Raw genomic sequence first — 22,497 nt, forward strand, 5'->3', positions numbered from 1 at the left:
TGTTGGTCTATGGACAGGTTGAACAGCCAGCTTTGGTTCAGTCAAAAGAAAAAAAGGTTTTCTTTCAACATTCCTCACATTTTGTTTCTAGGTTTACAGACTGAGTCTCCACAGCTTAGTTTTACAGATTGCATGATAATCATTTTAGCACTGTTTTTCGAAAGACAAGTTTTTATCAAAAGGTGCAAAAATTGCAAATTCAGAAATATGCATGACTCTGTATCGTATAATACTTGGTTTCTTTTTTTACAAAATCGATGGACACATCAACAAATTCGATGATAAATGATGAAAAGGTGGCTTACTTCTGCATTTCTTCATCTTAATTGGGATTTGCAGAAGTTTGCAGTGCAAGAACCCCATTCCAAAATGTAAGTGCTGAATTACACATACTACTTTCTTATAAATTTGCACCACAATACAAAATACATTACACACCAGAAGGCACAGCAAGGTATGGCATAAGACAAGTCTCAAACTACATGCATAGCGCAAGTACACATTTTCCTGGCATAAAGGACATTTTAGCTCATGCACTAAATGCATGTGCCAAAATTAGTTATTCAAGCAACTGGATAAAATTTTGAAACAGTCAGATGTTTCACCCAGTTGATAAGTTAATCAAATCAGTTAACCAAATTTTATCCAGTTGCTTGAGTAACTAATTTTGGCGTATCTTACTACCAGGATGTCTAACCTTCATCGCCACACTAAATGCATGGTTCAATGTGCACATAAGGCATCACCTGGACAACTTCTGGTAGCAGTTCCAAGTTCTCTTGGGTTACCTTTAACCACTTGAAGCTGACAGTGTACCAGGTCTAACATAGTGCTCCAGGACCACCCTAAAGTTGGCATGCTAAAAGTTAACAATGAGGTGTATGGTTGTTGTGTAAGCATTCAGCGGAAGTGTACCACTTTGGACATCAGCAACAGTAGTACATGTAAATGCAGCAATTTCTAAGCATGTACAGTGTAGCTTATTTCCTAGACCATTCTAAACTAAATCACATGAGTTCCTTGTAAGCAAGACTTAGTTGATTGCATAGTACATGTAAAATGGCTTACTTTGGTCAATATTTAGCACTTGTAACACGGCATTTGCTCAAGATATATTTAGTTTACTGTAAGTTACACTAGCAGCTGTATCTGTTAAGTACACTTACTTGGCTTGGAATGACTTTTCATCATGATTGAAAAAATGTATAGAATTGAAGGTTGCTGCTATGATTGTTACATATGAATTAGGAATATTTTCAATAATAATCGGTGGAATGAATTGGCAGCACTTTGTATCAATGTTGTGCAATCGGTCTTTAGAGTTCCTGTATTTTTGTACATTGCAACTTTACATGTGATATGCTAAGTACTGACTAAAAAAATTGTCTTTAAGTCTATTTTGTTTGTTTTGTAAAGTTATATCTTTCTAGATATTAAGGAAAGAAATTAGAACAACTATTCATCTTTACATTTCCCCTTGTAGAGTTGCAACAATAGAGTAAAAGGCAGCTGACATGGTTTCTTAAATTCTGAACCATTCATAGTCACCGTAAGGATGCACTTTACATTATAGCTGGAAGATCTAACATTGATTATCAACCAAGCCCCACAAAGAAGACTGAAAACAGCCTAATGTTCTAAAGAATAATTTACATTAAAAGCACAAATAACACCATGTTTGCTGCTTTGCTATATTCATCATTCATACAACTGGTTCCAGTCCCTAACAAAATATTATTTTCTCCATAAACTTAATCTCTCTAATAAAAAGAAGCTCAGCAGACACGCCTTTCTCTGATTTGAACCACATACGGTAGTCTTTCCTGACTAATTTTGCTGTCCAACTAATTTTGCTGTTTTGCAATGAGCACTCATCACAAAAATTTACCTAGTCAATTTGCAAATTCTGTCATCTCAATGTTTGATGCAAGAATTCAAAATTGATGTTTTTTCTAACATTGAGTACTGTACAGTTTTCACCACAGGACATACCACATGACCCTTTCTAGCCACCTTTTCTTTTAATATCAAAGCCAATTTCCTTAGTCACTTGAATTTTCACTTTTAACCATAATTATGTAATACTGAAGTCCTTTTTTTCCAAATTTTCCCTCCTCCTTTTCAACAAACTCCTTCCTCCTGAACATCTCAACAGTTGGACCAGGCAGTCGAGTCTTAAACGTATTCCTCTCAACTCCTTTCTAAGCTCCTTCATCACAAAAACTCTAGTCTCTTTTCTCACAATATTCAAAGCACCAACTCTTTGTACAAACCCAATACACTTCCCACAATACCTTGCGTACCTATCCCATCATGCCGTGGACTCCTTGGCCTGTGCCACAGCGATGTTGATACACTGTAACCACTGCTCCGCGTTCTTGCTGTCCTTCGCCTTGAAGACGTACGTTTTGTTGTCGGTGAAGATTTCGAACGCTCGCGGAATGTTGCGGTCTCTCTTTCTCACCACCTTGACACTTTGCACCTTGCTGAGTTCGATGGGTAAGGCATCCTTTTTCTGAGAAGAAAAGGAACAAAAGTACACAAATGAAAACAGTAATAATTATAGTACTTTTTCTGAATTTATAGATCTTTTCTCAGAAATACATTTCCTAGGCCTACATTCCAAAGCAAAATTTTGACTCTTATCCTTATGTAGTCGACCTATGCCAAAAAGTTGCAGGTCTAAAGTAAGGTTATGTAGCAAAAGGTTGATAAGGCATTAATACAAGTCATGTAAATGAAAATAATGAAGATATAAACAATACACAGTTAGTTCTACTAGTATGGTACTACTTCTAGCAAAGGCAAATTATTAGCAAAAATGTCAAAAATGATAAATCAATGTTGTCTTAACCCTTGTCCTGACGTTTTTTTACACAACTTATTTCATCAATTTTATTTCTTAATCAGGTAACTTTCCCATGACTTTTCTGCGCTGCGGTGGCATTGTTACTGCCGCATTCGGTGCGTTCCACTGCGGTGTGATGCTTTCAGCTGAAAAATACCCGTATATACACACTACATGTACACAAGACCCACATACAGGCTCTGTATATATATATAGAGCCAATATATAGGCTTCCCGCAGGACAAGGGTTAAAATTAGCCGTATGATTTTTATAAACGGCTACTGCTATTGTATCTAAAGAGAAGGCTCATATGCATACCGATCTGGATTTCTGAACCAGTTGTGCCCCCGCTAAGGTGAAGTATCGGGTTCTCCAGCGCCGGATGAACTTCCACCGAACCTTCTTCTCCTTCAACTGACCTTCTATGAGCGGCTGGCCCTCCTGAAGAAGGCCTGGGGAACAAACAACAATCTTGGTCTTCAAACAGAACAGCTGAACTTCTCAAGTATGGTAGCAAAGAACAGATCCTACCATTGGATAGCTCATTTCATTAATGCTGGCCATCAATTCAGAGGAGCAAGATATGTACAGCAAAACAGATCAATTCCAAGCACAGATCTTTAAAATCCAAGTAGTGAAAGTAGTGTGTCTGTTTTCCAGGCTACCTGTTGGCACATACAACTACATGTAAATCTGCACAGCCTAATGCATCTGATTTCCAGGCTACCTGTTGCTTGTATAACCACATGTGAGTTTGTGTAACCTAATGTGTCTGATTTCCATGCTACCCGTGGCCTTGTATAACTACAATATCGTGTAAATTTTAGAAGCCTAATATGGCTAATTTCCAGGCTACCTGTTGCCTTGTATAACTACATGTAAATCTTCACAGCCTAATGTGACTGATTTTCAGGCTACCTGTGGCCTTGTCTGGGTTACTGCACATGAAGCACTCCCAGTTGTCCTCCGACTGGTCGTAGGAAAACAGGTCAAAGAAGCGAACCTCGTCAAGCTGGCCGTGTAACATTTCTTGGTCCTAAAAAATAAAACAGTTTTTATTCACAACAATTAAGGTAGTTCTCTTATTGAGTAGATACGCAGATTTAATTTAATAGATTTAGATAAACCTTAAGGTAAATCGTTTCATAGCAGTATGATAAAGCAAATACCAGAAGACTGGTAGCAAGTCTTAGGGTACAATATTGTCTGATTCATAAAAGATGGCCATTTTCACAACTAAGGTAATTATAACGTGTACCATGCATGTAATCATTATTCTTCCTCTAACATTTTCAGAAATCAGTGTTACCAACTCAGTGCAAGACAGTGATATATGCAATGTATCAGGGTATTCCTGCAGGGTGGCAACAAACATTACATCTTAATATTAAGTTGAATGGTACTTCATTCAATGTAAAAATAAATTAAGAAAACAATTATATAGGTGTGCAAGAACAGCGGAATATGAAACAAAGGCAAAGAACACTCCTTCAATGCAAATCTGGCTACAAAACAGACAACATTATGTGACAAATCAAAATAAAATAATAGATTACCCTTCCTGAAGGGAAGTCAGACTGCATGATGTGCCCCTCTAACGTCAGCACCCCTCGTCTCTTGATTCTCTCCCACTGGGTGAGTAAGGACTGTATTCTCGGGTCCTGCTTGGACAGGGCACTTCTTTCCTCAGACTGAAATTCAAATGAATCACAAGTTAATTCACCGTAACCAATAACTCAACTGTTTATTTTAAGTTTGTAGGCTTACACTACAACTTTTTCTTCAGCCTTCTTTTTACAACCTTGAAGATTCTTCTTCTTTTTACAAACTTGAAGATTCTTCTTCTTTTTACAATCTTGAAGTTTCTTCAGTACAATTTGCTTACAGCTCAGCCATGTGGAAGAACACTAAGACCTGTCTAAAGTAACCACACAAGGAAATTGTCACAGTAGACATGTGGTCACTAAAGACAAGACTTCTAACGCTTACTTCAATACTAAATATGATTAAAGGGACCACCAAACAGTGACAACAATGGCCAGATGGCCCTTATGTAAAGGTGCCACCTTAGTACAGGTTTGACTGTACTTCCACAGTTTGTTTGTTTACTTGTTGTTTGTTGACTTACCTGTATGTGCAGGAACATGAGATGTAGCCAGAGTTTGTTCACTGTTTACTTGTTTGTTTGTTTGTTTGTTTGTTTGTTGACTTACCTGTTTGTGCAGGAACATGAGATGTAGCCAGAGTTTGGGATGTCTGCTCATGGTGATGAACTGAGTTCTGGAGTACAGGCAGTGTTCTCCCTTCTTAGCACACATAAAACCTAGCCGGGCTAAGGAGCCGCTTTTTGTATCTGGGACAAAATAAATACATCAAGTCTTCTCAATGACATACAACTGTAAGGAACTGGTAGCATTTTTTGTATGTTGTACGATTTTGTTGTCTTAGGATTTTGGAGCAGGCTGTGACAGAACGAAACCGTCAACAGGAATCAAAGACTGACTTTTCCATAACAAGACAGCTGGATTTTGCAGGACATATGCATTTCTATCCCATGCCCAGAAGAGCCCTTAGTTTGCAATTTTATGACTACTGTACAGTGAATGGGACCATGCAGGCCCTAAGAAACAGCAATGAATAATTTTCATTAATCAGTGTCACCATTTTTAAAGATGGCAGCCTAGATCTAGGTACACAAATCTGTAACAAAATTATCTGTCATGCAAAATAAGGAAATATTGACAAAACTGATAGAATCTTGAGCTCTTCCAAAAAACAACAAATTGTTCTACCTTCTATTGCACAGGAACATGGGATAGGTACCCGGCAGTTGACCTCTGACATGTAGTCCTTGATGTCCTCCATTTTGCCCTTGGACCAGTCTTGAAGGACATCAATTTCATCATTGGTCTGCAATCATAAACATCTTTTCGATTAACATTTGCCAAAGTCAATGAAATTTTGCACATTCATTAAATCTTTTGTGTACTTTTTGCTGTAAACTTCAGTTTTATACTGTTGATGATGTTGATTTCATTTTCAAATTATCCCCATGATACGACTTTAGTATTGTCGGTAATGAGGTGTGTTTCATACGAATCAATGGCAAAGAATTATTATTTGGGGACCTAGCAGCTTTCTTCAGTACTGCAGCAGAACTTCCAGGTTTTGTCAAAAGTTCAGGTACAGGTAAAGGTTTGGACATCTGCAACAAATGTATGGAAAAGGTACAAATGTACGTATACGCATCCCTAACATACATTTCGTACCTTAGTAAGTGTTTCACTTGATCCCCTTTCCGACCTGTCTGAGCTGTCCCCAAAGTTGATGATCCCCTTGATCTGGTCCGCCAGGCTTTTCCGTTTCTCCGTGTTGCGGATTTTTTCAGTCGCAGCCTTCTTTCTGCTGATGACCTTTGCCCTCACCCCACTGGGGGCTGGGTCAGGGGTCATCCTCTTGATGATAACATCACTGCTGAGGGATATTCTCTTCTGTAAAAAAAAATGTCACAGTGATATTGTCTGTTTGTTTTTTGTTTAAGTAATTGCTTTGCATAACCAGTAAAGTGCCTCAAGGGGTAAAACACAAATTTGAACAGCATGAAAAAACTGTGTAAGAGTTTGATCCACTCACACAGGGAGGGACCCCTACTTGTAACGACAAGTGTGGTACATGTAGGGCCTTTAACATGAGAGATGTAGCTTTCCTGAATCATGTTTTTTAATGGGTTTGACATGCCATCCGAAGAACTGCAATCACTTTACAAGTAACATACAAACAGATATGATATTTAAAACACAATAGTATTGTAATAATATCAGAATATCATTTGAATTTCACATTGACTTATGGTGCCAAGTCTACACCCACTAAGGTTGGATGAACTGCTACAATTATTGATTAATTCTAACTCACCCCTTCAAGGGAAGCAGCGGATCGCGGCCGCTCCTTGGATCTGTACGGTAAGCTGCTCGTGCTGCCCGGGCCAGAGGTCATCACCATGGCGCTGGGCCCTGGCAGCGATGCCGCCAGGTGTGACGACGTCGAACTGTGGCTGACTGGAAGAGTTTTCGGTGGGGACGGGACAAGGTTGGGGTTCGATGTCGTAGTCTGGGTGGACGTTGTGGATGTTCGTGTGGCTGTGGTCTTGATTGAGCCGGTGGAAGTGGAGAGCCCCTGTGTGGACAGCGACGGTACTGCAGCAGTGTGGATCGTTCCATTAGTAGGAGTGGGGGAGCTGAATCTTTTTACAGCTTTACTTGAGGAGGAGGAAGATGGAATGGACTGTTCCAGTGATACTGGGCGAGGTTGTCTTATCGCAGTGTTTCTAATACTGGGGCTGGGAATGAGGTTAGGGTTGCTATGTGACTTGGTCCCACTGTGCCTTTTAGTAGGGGTAGAGGAGGAGGAGGTAGTAGTAGTGAGGGAGCTTGGTGATTTAGTTTCATGTGGGGGAGAGGTCTGGGTAGGGGTTGTGGTGGGAACAGAGGATGGGGAGGTGGTTTCCAGTTTGTCATTTGTTGTTTTTACAGCCTGGGGCGTTGGACTTGTGGCGGGACTCGAAGCTTCCTTGTCTATGCCTCCATCTGGAGTCGGGGTGCTCCCACAACTGGGAAGAAGAAGAAATAAGCATTACTTACTGTAGATATATATATATATATATATATATATATATATATATATATATATAAGGCTTACATGCACACTGGATTGGTATAAAGAAAATGTTGGTACAATGTTATTGTGCCATATCTTATAGATCTATATGCAAGGAAAAGGCTTTATTTTGTTTTGTTTAAAAAGAGTAAAAAGAGTCATCAAAACAGTAAAGTAAAATATCACTGAATAGAAACTTAAAAATCAACAGTAAAAGCAATGAAAACATGAGTTAGGGCTACATGTATATCAACTTTCACTTTGCTGCTTGGCTTTTTTGTATTGGTTATTTAGTGACACAGTTAGACACCAACAAGAGTGTTTATCCATTGTGCCAAAATGTTCAGTAATAGGAAATGCAAGTCAAAATCACCTTCTTGCAGCCTGTTGCTGCAGCTGTTGAACAATTAGCCTAGCAGCGCTGGAGGACGAGTCGTTGTATCTGTTGATCTCCTTGATGTGGTCGGTCAGCTGGTTCGGGTTCCGGTCTACCAGAGTCTTGATCTCCCCCAACAGCACGGGCAAGGAACTGTGGTCTGCATTAGACAGCTGCTGAACAAGGTAAAGTAGGCAGTCCTTGGCTTCAGCCTAAAGGGATGAGAAATTGTTCTCGTTAAACATAAAACTATGTAGTTTGCCAACTAATTCTGAAGAGAAATACAATTATTCATTACTGATGTAAGGTAAGCTTGCACACTAGGGGTTAAGGAATGTCCTTGCACGAAAATAGCAAAATATGTTCCACAAAGCAGTAAAGGTTTTGTTTTCAGTTCTGCATTCTCATTTTGAACTTCACTCTTGACTGTAATGTCTGAAAGAATTGCTTGTTCCTTTAAAGTGAATTCTTTTGTGTCCAGTTTTTGTAGCAAAGGCCATTACATGCACTGCATGAATTTGTGGCCATACAACTTTAACCTCTGAGAAACGAGAGGAACTGTTTTGGTTGTGTTTGTTTGTCTGTCTGTCTGTCTGTCTGTGATACTGAAGCATAACTTTCTGCTTTTGTACATGTACCTGCAATATTGGACACCCCATGGTCCTGATGTATTTCATTGACTGTTGTAGATTAGCAGCACTTGTTCTTTTGTGTCTTTCTCTGTGAATACCCTATGGTTTTGATGTTTTTTATTGACTTATGGATTGGAGGCCTTACCTCATCAGTCCTCCCAATGGCCCCCACGATCCTGGCCACCCCACTCAGACACATGGGCTGCTGCTCTGCCGTCTTCTGCAGGGAGCCCAGCATGCCAACAAAGGGCGTGGCATTGGCCGTTGCCATGTCGACCAGAACAGGCAGCACTTGGGTGGTGGTGGGAGGAGAGGGGAGGAAGTCCACCAGGGTGTTCACATATGGCATCATCAGCTGCGGAGGGGCGAAGGAAGACAATTAAGATATTTAAAAGGAAACATACATACAAGAGCAGAGTGTACAAAATATATCTTATCAACCATGAACCATGAAAGAGCAGGTCTTAAATATCACAAAACGATACACATTTTTCTAGCCTAAAAACCCTCCAAATAATCAGTAAGAAGATGTTAGATACCATGATTAGAACATCAAAGTGTGCTATAGGCAAGTTAAAAGTTGGCTACCACAAAGCCATTAGAAGAGTGTCAAACATCAACAAACACTGCTTTGTTCTGCAAAGCTATATGTATATTAGGCATTAAAATCCCTTCTGTTAAGAAAGGATAAATAAAATATACAGAAGGTAGTTTGCAAAAAAATTCTCTCACTTTGGGTTCCTTCTTTGCAACCAATGAGAGCAGCTGTAACAAATTGCCCCTCTCAGACCCGTCACACTCCTTGAGCTGCCTAACCAGGTCTGGTACACGCTTGTTGATTGGATCAGGAGCCTCCTGGTAGATTTGGGGCAGGACTCGGATCAAAGACCTGTTTCCTGTAAGGTGTGATCAACAAATCAATTAGGGACAAGAGAAAATGCAAGCTCAAGAATACATAATTCTTTGAAAAATAAGAAAATGCATAAAATTCTATAAATACAAAATGTACTTGTCACCATACAACAAGGCTATCTCCAGCTTTAAATCTTTGTCCATCACACTCATTGTTTGGGAGCCCATGATGTAGTGATTTTTTGATATCAAATCTATCATTTTAAGATTACAAAAATACATTTTTATCGATTCCATATCACACCGTTATCAAATATTTCATTCAGATGTTTGGGGAAACCAAATTTTCTGAACTTCTGGCACATTTAGCACTGAAATGGTGGGTATGACAAAAAAGAATACAACATGGTGTATACCGCGGTCGGCCTGATACATGTACCTCAGTTGATACGGAATACACCCTTGCATTCTCTATGTATGCCTACATGTCCCATACCTGCTATGATGCTATCTATGATGTGTTTGGTGTGTCTGGCGAGCAGGCCGGCGTTCTCTATGGCGGCGAGGGACAGGTAACTGGACATGTTCCTGCTCAGCTCCCGGTTTCCCTGCTGCAGGAACTTCACAGCTACGGGCACAGCAAGCTTCATGATGGAGGGCTTGGAGTAGTTCTGGAGTAAAGATACAGTAGGGAGAACAATCAAGGTGCTGTAATAAACAAACGAAAAGATGAAGACAGTTATTTGTCTGGAAAAAAGTGCGCAAATTCACATAACCAGACTTGTACATCATCGTCATTCAAGGTTGGTATCACTCATTCTGAGGAACCCCCCCCCCCCCAGTCTTTTGTAAGTCTCGTTCTTGGCAATGTAGGGCCCAGGTATTTGACCATGTTGTCTCTGAGACTCCATCTGATAAAGGATCGCCCCTGTGTCTACTCCACTCTCATTTGTACAAAATGTACAAAATTTAAATTGCAATACCGGTAGCATGCAACTTTGATTGACCCAAGTAAACAAATGCACAATTTGCTAATGCCCTTGCACCACTCTGCAAATGCATTTCACAATTTGGCACAGTCTAGTGAGATAATTGCTTTAGTATTTCACATGCCAATGGGATCTTTCACACACAAAAATCATTTGTAAAGTCTGACAAATCATTTGATTATTTGTGTCTTATATTGTTGCTTATAGACCTAGTCTTTCAAGATCATCTAAATTTTTTCCCTACCTGGAAGATACAGCTCATGATATCAGAGGCAATCTTGGCGTGAGGCGGGTCCTCGTCTCGAGACAGAGGCTTGAGGTTATGCTTAAGGCACGATTCCCACAAGGAGACCAGCGCAGGGCCGTGGCGCTTGATGGAAGACGTTTCTCTGGGAAACAAACAACAAGTTATCATTCAAACTGTGCATTTGTTTCAAAGAAATACTGATTCCAGCTGCAGGGTGTTCAGACACAATGGACTACTACTATTTCTTTTAGGTTTTTCTCTATGAATGACGGGCAGTCTTGAACAGCATGATACGTATATAAATGTATAACGCATAGGAATATTGCTTAGAAATATTAAAATAACAAAAGTGTTGGTTCCTCATATCTATGTTTAAATGTGAAATGGCCAATTCAACTTCTTATAATTTAAAGAAAAGTGGTGCTATCAGTAATAATATCGCCTTGTTTTAAAATTTTACATGATTGTACCTTAGAGCAGTCATGCAAATATCAGCTCCCAATATTGTTCTACATTACATGATGCAAACTGCCTTTTCAATCAGAACTACTACATTCACACAAAGTTATTGAAACCAAGACGACGATTGGCTGCTAGTCACCTGATGGCAGTGGTTACCCTGGTGATGCAGATCTCCACCACTGATTGGTCGTTGTCATTAGTCAGGTAGTCAGGGCGAGAGGAGATCTCCTGTATCCTTTTCAGGACCTGTATAAATAAATAAAAAGATGTAGATGTTAGGAGGGAGGAAAAGCAATCACAGATTGGAGCCCTGGTATGCAATAGCAAAGCACAAATATCAATCACTATGGATATATTTTTGCCCCATCATGACTTTGAGAAACTTTCATTTAAATACTGCTTCCATTGATTGTTTCAAATGGCACAATCCTGCTAGTTTGCTGCTTTGTCTAAGGGATACAGGTAAGTAAAGAAGTTATGAAAAGATTGTCTTTGGACAGTTACGGTAGCTTTGGCCAAAGAAAAAAAAAATTGAGAACGATTCTTTATCAATACATTTTTAAGGATTCTTCAGAATTGTTGCATGCACAAAGCATTCCATTGCAAATCTATAAATGATGCCTACAGAGAAAGGTACACACATCAGAAAAGATACAAGCAAGAATACAATTTTTTAACAGTAATAACACAGTTCCAAACTAAAAAAATGACTTCCTTGAGGACACTAAATTATGCTGAAGATGTAGCGCACCTCTGATAGATCGTTGACAATAGCGCTGTCCTCTATGGAGAAGAGATCCCCCGCCCTGGACAGGTCCCGTTTTGACAGGACCTGCGCAAACAGTTCATGCATCCTGTAGGTCCAGGTCTTGTCTGGGGAGGAAGAAATAAAAATTTGTAAATCTCAATGCTGTTTAAGCCTACAGAAGCTATTCTCGCACTGGTCAAGCAAGTTCAACAAATGCTACATGTATGTACTGTCATATCAATGAAATGTCCCTAGCTCTTTTCCACAAGTACAGTGAATTGTGGATGATGACTTGACATCTCATTCCAAGGATTGTATCCCTTTCCAAAAGCAAGTGGCACAGGCAAGTTGAGGCAACTACAGCCAGAATCTAACCATTGGACTACATACATGTATACTACATGTACAAAGTGGCAATCCTTCAACCTTTCTCTTTGATAAGGATGCCATTCTTGCACCGTTGCACGAGATAATACAGCATAAGATTAAGTGGTATCATCAAGGAGAATACTAAGCCTCTTTTTTCATTGATCTGAAGGTGCAGGAAGTTGATAGGCATGGATGAAACACTTCATTTTGCTGTTACTTCCTACTGCCATGGCATACATCCTGCCTGGGATCTATTCAGCTCTTAAGTTTTTACCCGTCCTCAGCGTCCTGTCACTTTGATGGTGAAAAGATCTGTGTCAAGAACAGAACATATCTTCACAAGATGGCTTTAAATAACGTTTGCAGCTAGATGTGCAAAGCTTTAGGTATGACAGGTCATTCAGTTTAACAACCAGTTACACCAGAGATATACAGGAATTACAGCTACAGGCACAGAAGGCATACAGTTAGGGATGGAAAAACAGACAATAGACTGAGCCCTGCTTTATCTTTCTGCTTACAAAGAAAACTTACGGCCTACTCCTTGTAAATTTAAAACCTTTAAACTAAAGATCTCAAGACATAAGCAAAACATGGTCATCAACTGGTTGTTAATTCATATGGTACAACATATAGTTGGTAAACATTGTTATTAAGTAATATGACCTTTGGATACAAAAAGCAGGCAAATTGGTAAAGTGGTTTGGCTAGTTGTAGCTTTAACTGCTTAATAATTATCACCCTCAAACAATAGATACAAAATTATGTACACTGGTGGGGCAATCGTAAGGCGATAACTTTTAGACAACAGTCCAAGCATTCACTATGATTCAGGCAAGATATGGCCATGAATTATCAATAAGATTTTCACAAATGGTAACAGACGTAGAGTGGAACACATTGCTGCCAAGTACTGTAGAAGCATCCTCGCTAACAGAAACAGCGATTACAGCGAGGTGTGCTTAGGTTAGGTGCAGTGTTCTCGCCAGCGCCCGTCCTCCCGTCATTTGACGGGTTTTTGTCGCTCATGACGGACAAAATTTTTGCCCAACCCGTCATTTTTAATGGACAAAAAAAGGTGTGTAAAGATATTTAGACAGAGTTTAGAATTTTGCAAAAACTCCAGAGGATCACCGGAAAATCGCGACGAGGGCGATCTAGATCATTTCTAATGCCCGCCGGCGACAACCCCAGCCACACAAAGAGCGCCGTGGTGGATACTAGTATATATTTGGTGGCCGCCGAAAACTCGGCGTCATGCACCGCCCTCCCCACAGTTTTGGCTGGTCGCATCGGGCTGACGTTTATTTCTGTTTTGTCCCTCTCGGTTCACCGTCAGTTATTGTTATCAAAGAAGCCTAAAAATTCAGAAATATTCCTATAGCTATCAGGCTTTCTGTAATCTGTAAAACATTATTAAAGTTTCAAGCCGCGGCGGCTGAGTTGAATGCGCTTTCTTCCCGTAAGAAATGGTTAACAGGCGTCAGATATTCTATTCCACCAATCACAGTGCGTCGTCTCCGTCGGGTCAAGAAATACCGACCAATGACATGCGAGTCTCGCTACTCGCGTGATTTCAGCTAAGCGTGAATTTGCGAGATGTTAGAGGAATGGCGGGGATCGCAAGGATCGCACAACGAAGCGGCTGTTTGAAGGCTTGAATCGACAACTTTTGAAGACATTCAGTGCAGTTACCGGAGAAATTAACCGTGGAAAACATGGGAGAAAAAAATGGACGTCTTTATGGCGTTCTTTCTCAAAGTTGGGTGTCAAATTTCTCATTATGTTCAATAAATACAGGGAGCATACGGGACAAGTGTTGAAAAATTTTAATTTTGGCGACTTATTCTGTGTGTATTTTTTGTAGGACGTAGATACGTAATAAAGTTTTGTTGTGCTTGATTTTCTTTTCTTTGCCGATTGTATACAACATAGAAATGTAGCTTGTGTGTGAACATTCGATCTTACCGCGATGATCGACGGCACGCCTCCCCCCAAAATTAAGCCTGAAACCCTTGTGTAATTTTTCACCGAAAGAGATGTCATTAAACTAAGCTTATTCTGCCAAGAAATTTGCCCCTCAAAATGCAGGAAATAGCGTTTAAGAGGGTCTAGATTCCAAAATTTTCCGGGGGAGAATACCCCCGGACCCCCCTAGGATGGTCACGCCTCCGGCGCGACGCCTCGCGCCTTCGGCGCTCGATATGTTCTTCCCGACAGGAAAATTGAAATGACGGGTAAAAAGTTCAGGCTGGCGAGAACACTGGTTAGGTGTGACAGGTCGTTCAGTGTAATATAACCAGCTGCTTGTCGTGCCGTGTGCCTGCAAAGCTGGTGTGTTACGCCAAAGGGTAGTTATACCAACCACATAGATACAGATACAGACACATTGATCATCTGTTTCAAATGTCAAATCTATGTAGCTCTAATCAAGTTGTTGTTGTTTTGAAAGCAACTACAGTTTTGGTTGTGCATTGCTTCGGGAGTAAGATCTAATCTGACAGAGACCAAGATAACGTGAAGAAGGCCTCAGCAACACGGCAAGTACTCACCAAAGTACTAGTAGTTCAGACCACAGTCTAACTAGACATGCCATCGGCACATGTGTAAACACAACACATCGTTGACAAACGGATATGAATCTCTGTTATCATATAACCCACAGACAATAACAACACAAGCAGTCGTAGGTACTGCATTAAAGAAGCAAAATCGACTAGAAGGCATGGAAATGAGATTATTTCGCATTGATTTTGAGACAAACGGAAGATATTTCACCCCGCCTACGCAAAGTCGCAAACTACTGCGAATGTGCAACTTGAACTGAGAAGTCGCGAAGTGAACTACGCCCAAGGACTTTAGATCAATTTTCTACGCCGCCGAAGCTAGAGCTAGCCAAACCTACATTCACGTTTGTCGGATACTACTCCGTTTCACATAAAAACCTGTTGAATAGGCTGAAACGTACCTTATTGCTTAGAAAAAACGCAAAGTTTTGGTTGGAAGCTGAGATTTTCTTCCGACGTCGGCCATTTTGATTGCTTACTTTCCCAGACTGCACCGCGTGTGAAAAGCAAAGGTCACTCGGGGTCATCCAGGGCGTGACCGTGACCAAAATAAGACAAACTTGAGACGTGCCTGCTGTCAAGATATCAACTGAGGAGTTGTCTTATTTTCTCGGCTTTTATGTTCAATTTTAGGACATATAACCAAATCACAATCGCAACAAGTTGGCAAAACTTTTCTTCATCTACGTAACGTTACCACTGCACTGAACAGTAACGTTACGCAAGAACTTGAGAAGTTGAAGAATAGTAGTTAGCATGTCAAAAGGTTGCCTAAATTCGGTATATCAAAATTGGCTTCAAATGCAGGGCTTAAAATAATTTTTTATCCATACCAGTACAGCTACAGGTGCATATGCGCATTAAAATTACCTGCACAATATGAATTGCACCTGCGCCTCTCTTTTTTTTAGCTCAATCACTCCTAAAAAATAAGATGTCCCTGGTAGAATCTGTTGCAGATCAGGGTCTAGACTCCAACTATGAACTGTGTAAAACTGAGGTTTGGGAACAAACAAAAATCCAGTACATGAACCATTGCAGATTAAATGGAGGTTGACGTCAAAAATATAACCTCCTTGAAAAATACCTGCACGCGCACAGGTCCAAGTTGACCGTTTACCTGCCCCAACCTGCACGTATGGCAAATCTAAAAGTCAATATAGTTCTGCCAAACGGACGTTTGATATCATAGCGGATCTTATTTGTTCCGAACAGAGCAGGTCACTTCTCTTTCGTTCGAAATTCTGCCTTTGCTGTTGAATGTTATGATGGGGAGAACAGCAAGTAAATTTTGAGGATGACATCCACGCGTGCATTGATTTTCGATTGATGATTTAGGGAAGAAAAAGGAAGAAATTTCGTTCCCTCTCTCCGGTGATTGGCAAACATCACGAGTTAATACTGAAAATGCGAAATATGTCGTAAAATTCTATCTGGTAACGATTCTGGCGGAAAACAAGTGACGCCATGATACAATGCTAGTTTCAATTTCTGTACTTCTTGAATACAGGAATAAAAGACGTGTTGGCTGTGGTACCATGTTTTGTGGCTTCAGTTCTTGTTACAATATTTATGATCCTTTTTTATTAAATACAGGCATCCTGTTTTTGGGCCCATATTGATTTTTTTTCCCGCGCCCTGTGAATTGGGTGTAGGTCTGAACCATCCGTGGTTCAGGTACCGAAATAAAGGACCCACACAATAACTGCCATGGTTACAGCGGAGAGAGTACCTGTCTGGAACATGTACATTGTAGAAGCCAGTGCATATATTCTGTATGAGTTTCTTTCTTTTCAAGCCAACGTCCGAGTCCAGCCTTTTCGCTTTATTCCTTCACTGGCTTCTCTCAGGTTATAGACTTCAAAACCCCAAATTAAGAAAACAAACTCAGTGAGTTACCGGGTCGTTGAACAACCAAACAACTCTTCTATTTTAAAAACCCTTAGGCGACCCGAATAGCTTTGTATATGCTAATGACTTAACAAATCAGACAAATCGGGTCATTTGCGGCCATACAACTAAAGAGTGGCTTCACCAGACGCTGTGCAAACAACATGGTACAAATGTCCCAGTTCGCTGGCGACGCCTGCGTAGAAGATTGAACGTTATTTGAAAACTTGACGACCGACGAGAGTCCAAATACGGGCTGATCAGTAAATCTGTCAGGTCCTCGCCTTTATAACCTCGCCTGTGCGTGTTTGGCAAAACAGTGGAGGGAAGAACTTATTTCAGAATGCACGGGAGAGCCAAGAAGAATTGTCGTCAACTGCATTCAAGTGGAGGGTAACAGGATCTCTATGTAAAGGCATGCATGCTCTTCTGCGCGACTCGCTTTTGAGGAATTCGACAACGTACGTGGACAACTTGAAGAACATAGAAGAAGTGTTAGGGTTCCTTCAACACGACTCCGTCCTTAGTAAAGAGGAAATAACCCTCATACTGTCCATTCCCAAGACTGAAGACAAGGTAAAGGTACTACTAGAAATCCTGGTTAGCAAAGATGACCGAGCCTTCTACGTCTTTCGTGACGCCCTTAGAAAAACTGGCTTCGGGCACTTGGAGGATTTGCTTGACGACGGCGCCGCGGCGTTTACAGGTAAGGGACCAAAGTTGACGAGTTATTTGCCTTTTCTATTGTAACTACACAACCAAGCAAACATATGAGCACTCTTGTGTAAATCTAAGGCTTTGATACCAAAGAGGCGAACGTTTTGGAGCAACACTTAGACCCAATGCTCGAAGTCATAACGTTTTTTACAGTAACAGTACGTGGCATGGCAGTGCCTTGTAGATGTGTGTTTGTACCCCCTAACTGTAAACCATCACCCAACTGCACAAATTCATGCTTGGTCATGTTAACTCGAAAGATAAACACACATGTGGTGTGTGGTGCATACTGTACACTTGTTAGCAGTCGCCCTGCCGGAGCGGTTGGTTGACGACCACGCTCGAACGCCGCTGAGTCCCAGACGACAGAATTCCTCTCTGTCAGTTCGGGTTGCAGCAGACTTTCGCACGTCTTTGAACACAGAAGGGAGGGAAACGTTAACATAACCCATACATGTTATATAGTTGTCTTTGTTTATGTTCTTTTATTCTGTTGAATAAAGATTGTTTAAAATATATATATATAACGTTAACCCACATTATTTGAAAAAGTTCAACGCCAAGGCTGTAAGCATTTCATCACAAGAAATAGAATCATGATATTCCGCATTCATAGCAGGAATGCATTTGTATTGTAGTTAGCCGTGAATCTTTTATACAGACTTCCTTTGAAGTCACGTGCCATAATATACAAACTCAAAGGTTAATATAATATACAGGTGCTTTCGTGATTGTCTATCATAAACGTATGGGGGGAGGGGGCACTTTCGAAGCTTACACACCATCCCAAACAAAATAATTGTCCCGTCAAAAGGAGCAGTCTGCTTGCCTAAAATTGACGGAGATGCTACTATTATTTAAAAATTTGGCACATGCTACGGAAATAATATAACGTTACATTCGTATGTAGAAATGGACTTTAGTCAACTTCATCCAAAATATACACTCTGCTGACCACAAAACGACACAGGCTATTCCCAAGACAATATACAACTATAATAGATACACAATAGATTGTTCAGCACTATATATACACATATTCAACATGTGTGTGTACATGGTACTGGGCAAACTACAGTATTTTTTGTCCCACGAGATATTTGTAATGGAAATATTGATGCCATGTCTCATGCTTTTTTAAAAGGATCAGGAACGCGAGGGAAGCATCGAGTCAAGCGTCTGTCGCCTCTGCAGGCAACCAACGTCACACAAAGGAAACCTCACGGTAAGGCACGGATCATCACATTTTAGTAGACTATAGATTTTCATTGTCCCTATTCATCTACTTAATGGCAGTGGATAAAGCTAATGAATAGACTGAAGCTGATATGAAATAGGGATGGATAACAGACTAGCTTTCCATAGCCATTCCATAGCCATGATTACTAGTATGATACATAACGTTTGCAGCTGGCGATATGTACTAGTTATTCTTTTATGTCTATCTTTTCTATGACTATGACTATGTGTAAGACATATCATGTTTGATCTGTCCAGGTGCTTTCATGAGCAAGATCCCCCAGCTGCCTAATATCACAGCGGTGAGAAGAGCCGCAGTGCTCGAAGACAGAGATGTGCTTGGATTGGAGAGACGCGAAGAAAACACAGGTGACTTTTTTAATGACAACTTTGATTCTCAAAATCTGAAAAAATTACAGCCAGGGTGATCTCATATGACATACATGTATGGAAGGGCTAGGGCTAGTGACCCTTTCCATGATAAACATATTGCTTATTCAATGAGCAGATATAGAATGTAGTTCTCGATGCATATATTTTGTACTTTGTACTTTTATCTGTAGATCTATTTGCTTTTATGTGTTTGTACTTGACCATACGAAAGCTACTGTACCTTTGTTGTGTCAATAATCTAGCATTCACTGAATAAAACCTTTTGGCCACGCCTCAGGGGCGAAGGATGTTATTTTCTCTTACGTTGGTTTACATTACTCATCTTTTGTTTCTCTCCAAAAGGAGAATTACGAGGAAAATCAGATTCCAATAGACGCACCAAGCTCAGTAAGAAGAAAACAGTTTCACCTCGGGAAGAAATGGGTATCTGGACAGACGGAGAACAACCTCCGAACGAACAAGCAACTCAGAACGATGAAGTTTCTCAAAAAGAAACGCCACGTAAACAAAAAGAGCGACCGCCTGAATCTCAATCGGAACAAAGTACGGCACCACCAAGCACATGTACAGAGGGGTCCAAACTTCCGACTCCACAATTGCAATGTCTTCAGTTCTCGATACTGAACGTCGAGAAAGTTCCTCCCCAAGCAAGCGAAGCCTCTGAAGAACTTGGAACACTAGACACACCATCAGATCTTGCAACACTGGATACAGATAAAAACGCTCCACCAGATCTTGCAACACTAGATACAGATAAAAACGCACCATCCCCCACGTCCAAAAGTACTTTGCTGGAAGAGGCTGATTTGGATACACAAACATCTTCAACACGCGAAGACCAAGAGAACGACGAATTAACCGTAGCAAATGAGGCTGTATTTTCAGACACTGCCCGTCCGAGACGAGCATACAGGTGCAAACTATCGCTACACCTTAAATCACTGCAACAACATGGAAGCAAATCCAACCACTCTCAATCCGAACAAGACAGACTCAGGAAGGCCGGGGACCTCTTTACGACGGAGCTAATGACCATCTCACAGAGATACAAAGACTTGGAGGTTGTCCTTAAGAAACACGGAGCTACCCTACTGACCGTCTCCAGGGCTAACCGGGCGAACAGTGTGACGTGTTTGCTGCGGTTTCAGGCAGGGGACGACTTAGAGGGATTCTGGCGGGCGTATCGGGAAGGGACGGTTGCCATGGATATATCACGTGATCTAGTTTCAGACGACGTCTGCAAGGCGGCGAAACGACTGAATCTGACCGTGGGATGTCACATGGTGGAGAAGGAATACCAGATGGGAAGGGTGCATTTCCAAGGTCAGTGGCAACTTATTCGATATATTTAAGAAAAAAAATCAAAGTTCCAACATTGATTGATGTACGCTACTGTTAACTACGTATTACAAAGTGATGTATGATATTGACACAATGTTGGAATTTGACCTTTTTTCACGAAAAGAAGTATCGTCTGTTTATATCTGTTAAGTTTTAATCGTCAAATATTCTGCATAATACATGTGCACATGAACGATGGATTGAATATAAAACAGCCACAAAGATTACTCATTCTGACGGTTTATACGTTATGTTTACACGTTGCAGGTGCATGTGAGGGCCTCCTGGACCCATCTCATTATCCGACCTTCGAGAAATACATCGTGGACTTCTTCCAGGGCGGTGACGGCAGCACCCTGCACGCCCCCTTCCGCACCAGCCCGCTCCTCTCCTGTCTGCTGCAGGATAACTTCTTCTGGCCGTTCGTCTGCTCCTACTGGAAGGACTGCAGACAGCCGCCGGCAACCCTGACGGACTTCGTGCTGTATTGCGTAGAGGATGGGGCCAACCTTTCACAGGAAAACGATGGTCCAACTGCTGTCCAGTTCTACAAGGTCCTCCACGACAACTTGGCCAAGTTGTCGGGCATAGGTGAAGTAAACATGCAATTCAGTGCAACAATCAAGTCGAGGTCCTCGTTGGTTAGAACTGAAGAAACTTTCCCTCTATTAGATCTACTTCTGTTCATGAACCACCTTAAAGTACTTGTTCTACAGAATCAAAGACTCGCAGATGCTGACGTAGTAACGCTATCGCAGCGATTGTCAAGTTTAAATCTTCTAGAAGAGTTAGACCTCACCAACAATGGTCTGAACGATGAGAACATAATGAAGCTAACACACGCGTTCCCACGCATACCTGACCTTAAGATTCTAAAGATGACTGGCAACAAAACAACACCGCCGGGAACGAAACACCTGCTAGACCAAATATCGTTGTTGCAGAATTTAGAGAAGTCAGACTTCCGAGTTTTGAACATCTCGGGTGTCCGTGTTTCGCTTGAAGACGCCACGAAGATGCCCCACGCGTTGCGCTCCATGAGAAACTTAACATCGGTCGATTTAAGCGCATGTGGTTTAGAGGACGACACCGCGATGAAGTTCGTTGAAACTCTAAGAAAACTTCCTCACGTTCGTCATCTTAACATCGGAGGGAATCTGATAACGGACAAAGGTATATCTGCGATCTTCAGACAACTGCGTCACATGAAAGCGCTGTGTAGAGTCGACGTCAGCTCAAACAAGATGACCACAGCCTGTCTCGCTCTTCTAGCCGACCACATCGGTTCCTTCCACGAGCTGAAGGAGTTGATCCTTCTAGGCGTTCAAAAGATAGAAGACTCAGTATCTGAGACACTTCAACTCGTGTTAGGATTCATAAACAGTTTGGAAGGGTCGATGGGGAGCGGGGATGATGCAGACTCTTTGTTTGACAAGATTTTGAATGAAGATATGGATGACGAGGCCTTAGAGAGTAACATCAAAGAATCGCTGTTAAAGTCTGAACCGATTGTTATCTGGACAGGCGACCTTTCCGTTCATCTTGGCATCATTTTGTGAGACGTTCAAATTGTATTTTTCCACTGAGAAATCATTGAATATCAATTCCGCTTAAAGTGATTGAAAAAGAGACAAAGAAAAAGTACGAATTTTTCTTTCGCTGTGACTTGAGACTCAACTTTCTACTGATACCTGTCAAATGTCAATCACTATCATTGTAGGCGTTCATTACCTTGTCAATAAATTGTGTCTCTGTTAAAAAATTCCATTTGAATTTGTTATAGTCTCTAAGCAGATTTTACAGTTCAGTCAGCATGCAGAAAACAACGATTCTCTAGCTCACTATTAACCTCTGCTTGGAAATCGACTATTGGTAGAACTGTTAGCATCACTGTTATTGCTTTAGGCTGTGCTGTTCCAGAAAATCTTAACCTGAAGCATAAAAAAGGTCCAGGATCTAGGAAAGATTGTTCAAGAACCTTGGTATGGAAAGCAAGTTGCCCTGCTAAAGGTTTGGTTTCAGTACTGGTGATGACACAAGCAAGGTACCGTGCATATCAGTGAAGCAGGTTTTGTGTTCATGGATCAAAAGCGACCTCTAGCAGTCATTGAAATAATTGCACGGATCGACTCAATCAGCTGCAAAACAACATGCATCGCCAGAGGCCCCC

General features: G+C 41.1%; 2 protein-coding genes across 2 annotated transcripts; one reads left to right on the forward strand and one right to left on the reverse strand.

Moving 5' to 3' along the window:
- Window positions 1-1,724: 1,724 nt before the first annotated feature.
- On the reverse strand, window positions 1,725-15,232 carry LOC136442918 (ventricular zone-expressed PH domain-containing protein-like). The gene is made up of 16 exons (XM_066439948.1): window positions 15,149-15,232; window positions 11,815-11,936; window positions 11,203-11,309; window positions 10,599-10,743; window positions 9,862-10,036; window positions 9,246-9,409; window positions 8,659-8,868; window positions 7,879-8,093; window positions 6,765-7,458; window positions 6,119-6,340; window positions 5,642-5,759; window positions 5,063-5,202; window positions 4,406-4,540; window positions 3,768-3,885; window positions 3,168-3,301; window positions 1,725-2,515 (listed from the first exon to the last, which is right to left on the reverse strand). Exons 2-16 carry the CDS (start codon window positions 11,914-11,916, stop codon window positions 2,312-2,314), a joined length of 2,883 nt encoding a protein of 960 aa, XP_066296045.1. The 5' UTR covers window positions 11,917-11,936; window positions 15,149-15,232; the 3' UTR covers window positions 1,725-2,311.
- Window positions 15,233-16,733: 1,501 nt separating this feature from the next.
- Window positions 16,734-22,041, forward strand: LOC136443880 (uncharacterized). The gene is made up of 5 exons (XM_066441253.1): window positions 16,734-17,343; window positions 18,499-18,579; window positions 18,852-18,962; window positions 19,329-20,309; window positions 20,595-22,041. Exons 1-5 carry the CDS (start codon window positions 17,055-17,057, stop codon window positions 21,884-21,886), a joined length of 2,754 nt encoding a protein of 917 aa, XP_066297350.1. The 5' UTR covers window positions 16,734-17,054; the 3' UTR covers window positions 21,887-22,041.
- Window positions 22,042-22,497: the final 456 nt, after the last annotated feature.

This window comes from Branchiostoma lanceolatum, chromosome 10 (assembly GCF_035083965.1).
Source record: "Branchiostoma lanceolatum isolate klBraLanc5 chromosome 10, klBraLanc5.hap2, whole genome shotgun sequence".
Taxonomy (NCBI): Eukaryota; Metazoa; Chordata; class Leptocardii; order Amphioxiformes; family Branchiostomatidae; genus Branchiostoma; species Branchiostoma lanceolatum.

Bases quoted from the DNA above. Each gene is read 5' to 3' on its own strand.
- LOC136443880 (XM_066441253.1), top strand. From the start codon at position 17,055: ATGCATGCTCTTCTGCGCGACTCGCTTTTGAGGAATTCGACAACGTAC. The intron at 18,963-19,328 runs GTGACTTTTTTA...TCTCTCCAAAAG, and splicing joins GAGACGCGAAGAAAACACAG to GAGAATTACGAGGAAAATCA. The intron at 20,310-20,594 runs GTCAGTGGCAAC...TACACGTTGCAG, and splicing joins GGGAAGGGTGCATTTCCAAG to GTGCATGTGAGGGCCTCCTG.
- LOC136442918 (XM_066439948.1), bottom strand. From the start codon at position 11,916: ATGCATGAACTGTTTGCGCAGGTCCTGTCAAAACGGGACCTGTCCAGG. The intron at 9,410-9,861 runs GTATGGGACATG...CACACCTTACAG, and splicing joins CATAGATAGCATCATAGCAG to GAAACAGGTCTTTGATCCGA. The intron at 7,459-7,878 runs GTGATTTTGACT...TCTTCTTCCCAG, and splicing joins CAGCAACAGGCTGCAAGAAG to TTGTGGGAGCACCCCGACTC.